Source organism: Rhinoderma darwinii, chromosome 3 (genome assembly GCF_050947455.1).
Source record: "Rhinoderma darwinii isolate aRhiDar2 chromosome 3, aRhiDar2.hap1, whole genome shotgun sequence".
Lineage (NCBI taxonomy): Eukaryota > Metazoa > Chordata > Amphibia > Anura > Rhinodermatidae > Rhinoderma > Rhinoderma darwinii.
Window position 1 is genome coordinate 3,254,406 of NC_134689.1, and position 6,000 is coordinate 3,260,405.

At 46.8% G+C, this 6,000-nt stretch overlaps 1 protein-coding gene across 3 annotated transcripts in view; it reads left to right on the top strand.

Moving 5' to 3' along the window:
* Positions 1 to 5,633, top strand: part of LOC142748580 (zinc finger CCCH-type antiviral protein 1-like) — a 33,894-nt gene extending 28,261 nt beyond the window's left edge. For all 3 annotated transcript variants that reach the window (XM_075855665.1, XM_075855667.1, XM_075855666.1), the window contains exons 13-14: positions 1,779 to 1,930; positions 3,506 to 5,633. In XM_075855665.1, coding sequence (XP_075711780.1) covers positions 1,779 to 1,930; positions 3,506 to 3,792 — 439 coding nt within the window. In that variant the 3' untranslated portion in view covers positions 3,793 to 5,633. The remainder of the gene's footprint in view (positions 1 to 1,778; positions 1,931 to 3,505) is intronic.
* Positions 5,634 to 6,000: the final 367 nt, after the last annotated feature.

The following is a 6,000-nucleotide window of genomic DNA, read 5'->3' on the forward strand; positions in this document are numbered from 1 at the left end:
ATAGCCCCAGCTCACGGTGACTCCATTACTTCACTATCGGTGGTGAGACCTACAGAGAGAGGATAGCCCCAACTCACGGTGACTCCATTACTTCACTATGGGTGGTGAGACATACAGAGAGAGGATAGCCCCAGCTCACGGTGACTCCATCCCTTTAACATGAGTGTTGAGACCTACAGAGAGAGGATAGTCCCAGCTCATGGTGACTCCATCACTTCACTATGGGTGGTGGGACCCTACAGAGAGAGGATAGCCCCAGCTCACGGGGACTCCATTACTTCACTATCGGTGGTGAGACCTACAGAAAGAGGATAGCCCCAGCTCACGGTGACTCCATTACTTCCCTATGGGTGGTGGTACCTACAGAGAGAGGATAGCCCCAGCTCACGGTGACTCCATTACTTCACTATGGGTGGTGAGACATACAGAGAGAGAATAGCCCCAACTCACGGTGACTCCATTACTTCACTATGGGTGGTGAGACATACAGAGAGAGGATAGCCCCAGCTCACGGTGACTCCATCCCTTTAATATGGGTGTTGAGACCTACAGAGAGAGGATAGCCCCAGCTCATGGTGACTCCATCACTTCACTATGGGTGGTGGGACCCTACAGAGAGAGGATAGCCCCAGCTCACGGTGACTCCATTACTTCCCTATGGGTGGTGAGACATACAGAGAGAAAATAGCCCCAACTCACGGTGACTCCATTACTTCCCTATGGGTGGTGGTACCTACAGAGAGAGGATAGCCCCAACTCACGGTGACTCTATTACTTCACTATGGGTGGTGGAACCCTACAGAGAGAGGATAGCCCCAGCTCACGGTGACTCCATCCCTTCACTATGGGTGGTGGGACCTACAGAAAGAGGATAGCCCCAGCTCACGGTGACTCCATTACTTCACTATGGGTGGTGAGACATACAGAGAGAGAATAGCCCCAACTCACGGTGACTCCATTACTTCACTATGGGTGGTGAGACATACAGAGAGAGGATAGCCCCAGCTCACGGTGACTCCATCCCTTTAATATGGGTGTTGAGACCTACAGAGAGAGGATAGCCCCAGCTCATGGTGACTCCATCACTTCACTATGGGTGGTGGGACCCTACAGAGAGAGGATAGCCCCAGCTCACGGGGACTCCATTACTTCACTATCGGTGGTGAGACCTACAGAGAGAGGATAGCCCCAGCTCACGGTGACTCCATTACTTCACTATCGGTGGTGAGACCTACAGAGAGAGGATAGCCCCAGCTCACGGTGACTCCATTACTTCCCTATGGGTGGTGAGACATACAGAGAGAGAATAGCCCCAACTCACGGTGACTCCATTACTTCCCTATGGGTGGTGGTACCTACAGAGAGAGGATAGCCCCAACTCACGGTGACTCCATTACTTCACTATGGGTGGTGGAACCCTACAGAGAGAGGATAGCCCCAGCTCACGGTGACTCCATCCCTTCACTATGGGTGGTGGGACCTACAGAAAGAGGATAGCCCCAGCTCACGGTGACTCCATTACTTCACTATGGGTGGTGAGACCTACAGAGAGAGGATAGCCCCAGCTCACGGTGACTCCATCACTTCACTATAGGTGGTGAGACATACAGAGAGAGAATAGCCACAACTCACGGTGACTCCATTACTTCACTATCGGTGGTGAGACCTACAGAGAGAGGATAGCCCCAGCTCACGGTGACTCCATCCCTTCACTATAGGTGGTTGGACCCTTTGCCTTATGGCCTCTGCTTTGTAATATTGTATTTCTTGCTATTAAGGCAAAAGGAACAGATGAAAAAAGTCAACAAGGGACAAGACGTTAAGGAAAACCGTCTGTTTCATGGCACAGACAAAACGCACGTCGACGCCATCTGCAATCAGAATTTTGATTGGCGTATCTGTGGCACACATGGCACAGTGTATGGACAAGGTAGGTCTTAGCTCCTCGGTAGTTAGCAGCATCCACAGAACAGCACCTATTGGAGGGCTGTTTGTTTTCTCACGTGGGCTGCAGATGATTCTGGGAGTATCGATCCAAGTCCTCGTGGCCAATCAGATGCCACCTGGGCATAGTCGTTTAAATGAAGGGCGACTTCCATAGTGAGTGAAACCATTCTGACATAACAAATGCCTTGTAAAGGGAACTGGTTGCAAGACAGGCTCCCGTAAATATATTCAATTGACAGATGCTCTGTAATCCTACAACTAGGGGGCGCACTCACACCCACAATATGGCTCCCTGAAATATAGAAAATGTCCCTTCTAGCCATTCTGAAGAGCCAAGATGAATGACATGACACTTCCTGGAAGCCGTGACCCCATAGAAATAGGAAGGGCGGAGCTTGCTTCTTATTGGTCCATTAAGTGGATGCAATCAGATCCACTAGTTTTTGACTGCATCACATGGGAACTCCCATCTAAATGGTGCAGGGAATGTGTTGCCAGAAAAACATGTTTTTTAAAAAAAAATTAAACATTTAGTGTGTGGGTGATTAAACATTGTTCAAATTTATTTTATTTTTTTTGCACGAGCCAGGAAATATTATAAATTATTTCTAATTTATAATACTACCCATTTTTGGTCACTAGATGGAGCTATTCCCAAAATTGCAGCATTGCAACATTGGGTTAAAAGCCCTCGCTCTAGTGAGCTCTCAGCATCCCCCCCTCCTTTATCCTGGCTAGTGCCGGGATAAAGGAGGGGTTTGAACGGTGTAACCTCCTACACTGTGTGTCGCCATTTTTTGAGCTAACACACAGTGTAGTAGGTTTACATACAGTAGTAAACACACACAAACACGAACATACATTGAAATCTCTTACCTGCTCCTGCCGCCGCGGCTCCCTCCGGCCCGTCCGCTCCGTTTGCTGCCGCTGGTGCAAGTGCACAAATCCGGAAGCCGCGACCGGAAGTAGTAATATTACTGTCCGGCCGCGACTTCCGGTCCACAGGAAAATGGCGCCGGACGGCGCCAATTTCGAATAGGACTGTGTGGGAGCGGCGCATGCGCAGTTCCCACACAGACGCCGTACACTGCAGTCAATGGGACGGGAGCCGTTCGCAGTCCCTATGGGACTGTGGCTGCCGTATTCCATGTCTGTATGTGTCGTTAATCGACACACACAGAAATGGAACAAAAAATGGCAGCCCCCATAGGGAAGAAAAAGTGTACAAATAAGAAAAAGTAAAACACAAACACACAAATGAATATAAACGTTTTTAATAAAGCACTAACATCTTTAACATATAAAAAAATTATTTGTGATGACACTGTTCCTTTAAGGATGTGGCTTCATCGTGTCACAATGTATCAATACATAAGACGCTTTCAGATTAGTAACTATGTATGTACACTTGTCATGACACATATTTCCATCATCCTCAACCTGTACAACTACAACTCCCAGCATGGCCTGAAAGCCCCGGGTTCCGCTATCATATCTGATATTGTACTGGTGACTTTACTAGGGAGCGGCTTGTAACCTGCCGACATTCTGCCCACAGGAAGTTACTTTGCCCGCGACGCCTCGTACTCCCATAACTACTCCACCCCGACGTCTAGCGGGAAGCGGTTGATGTTCGTAGCTCGCGTGCTGGTGGGAGACTACGTGACTGGAAACCCCCAAATGAAGCGTCCGCCGGAGAGATGCAGCCGCAGCGCCCAGTGCTACGACTCCTGCGTGGACAACATCATCAATCCCTCCATCTTTGTGGTGTTTGAGAAGCATCAGATCTACCCTGAGTATCTCCTAGAATACGAAGAAGAGAAAAAATCCTGCGCTGTCTGCTGAGGCGCCAAACGTAGAAGGAGGAGCGGAGCCGAAACGTCTCATAGTCTGAACCTGGAAGATCGCTGCAATTGTAACAAAAAATCAGATCAATTTTTCCACATTGGTGGGGGATTTACTAAGCAAAACGCGCCACAATTCTGACCCATACGGTTGCAAACGCAACCGCGCCAAATTTATTATGTGTTTTAGACGCTTTTAACACTTTTCTAGACGGTTTTTTATAATGCGCCAGATTTGTTAATTGTGTGCGCCATTCTTTTGCGCGCAAACAAATTATACGTAATGTCCAGCAGCCGTGAGATGGCGTAAGGAAAAGTGTCTAACAAGTCCATAAAGATGCGCCAAATTTAGCATACTACGTGCGCCATTGTGATAAATTTGGCTCATTTTCTGCCGGTCTGGGGTTATACTGTCTATCTTTAAGCCATTTTTTATAAATCTCCCCCATTGTCTGATCCCACTACGAACCATTCAGAATTCTGCTGATTTGGTGCATTGCATTTTAGGAGATGTGGTGTATTGTTTTGTTTATGAAAACATTACATCGGTTACAATGCATGCTGTTCAGGCACTGAGCCACCAGGGGGCAGCATCATGTCTTAAACCAGATGTCTTAAAAGGGTCTTTCCAGAATCCACAGGACCACAGGATAGGTGATCACTTTCTGACGCTTGGTCCGAACAAGCCCCCCTCCCGCTCCTCCTCGACCGCAGTGACGATCAAATTGAATGTAGCGGCGGCCGAGCATGCGCGCTACCGTTCCGTTAACAGAAACATGCTCGACCGCCGCTCCCTTTAATGTCCTCCAAGGATCAGGGGGGCCCCCAGCGATCAGACAATTATCACTTATCCTGTGGATAGGTGATAACTTATGATTCTTGGAAAAATCCCTATAAAAGAACAGAGAACACAGCTCTATATGTGACTAGAGTATAAGTTACAAAATATTCTATGTACATACCTCTGTGGTTTTGGAGCAGTGTAATGTTCTTTAACCTTGCCTAAAACTAATTTGAGGAGATAATACCTCAAGCTGCTGTACTTTAATCTTGGGGTACACCCAAGGCAGCCTGATGGGCCTCTGAGCCCCTAGGCGAGAATTAGTGAGGTCATCATGCAGGCGTGGTGACATCATTTAATGTGAGACAACCACTAATAGGGATCTACTGCAGTCCCCCTTCATCTTTGTGGGGGTAGACAGGACCTGTGGGCCCCTGCAGCTTCAGGACCTGTGGGCACTGGGCAGTCCTTGGTTACACTTCGCAGCACTAGCGCTTCCACTTGATGGAATGTTTTCTGGATGATATCCAGTCTTACTCTCGTTTATCTGGACTCAGGTCCGTCTTATGTGATTACGGCCCTCCTGATCCCCTGAAGGTCCATGTTACCCAACAGGAAACAGGCAGGGGGGCAAAAAACTGAATATGAAATCAGAATTTTTTCAAGAATTTCGAATTTTTTTCTGTAAATTCACTAGAAAATTCTACACAAATCAGTCACTTCTGCAAAGATAAAATTCTTAAAGGGATTCTCCACTACGGCCCCATCATATACCAACGGCTCTTCCTAGGATATTTCCTCTGCTAATATCGACATGTCCTGGGGTAGAGCCCAATGGCCAGGGGTGACAACAATAGAGAACCCCTTTTCTTCTGTTGAATGGTTAGGGTCACCCAAGTTTTACTGAACCCTTGTAGACAATTTTGACTCTTCCATATCCTAAACCCTCTTTAAAGTGATCATGGATGTGCAAAATTATTGTTAGTAAATGTCCATGTCTTTAAAATTGTGTATCAATAAAGATAAAATAAATAAAGGGTAACTCCACCCACAATAAATAATTCCTATTACTGGTGTTACTTCTGTAGTTTGTCTACATTGTGATCAGACATGAGATCCACACATCTTATATACAGTAACAGCTATTCATCTATTACTACTGACAACCAGCCTGTATATCATGTGTGAGAGGTTGTCACAGCCCCGCCCCCTGTTACTGACATCACTGATATATAATATAATTACACTGTGATCAGACAGGAGATCCACACATCTTATATACAGTAACAGCTATTCATCTATTACTACTGACAACCAGCCTGTATATCATGTGTGAGAGGTTGTCACAGCCCCGCCCCCTGTTACTGACATCACTGATATATAATATAATTACACTGTGATCAGACATGAGATCCACACATCTTATAT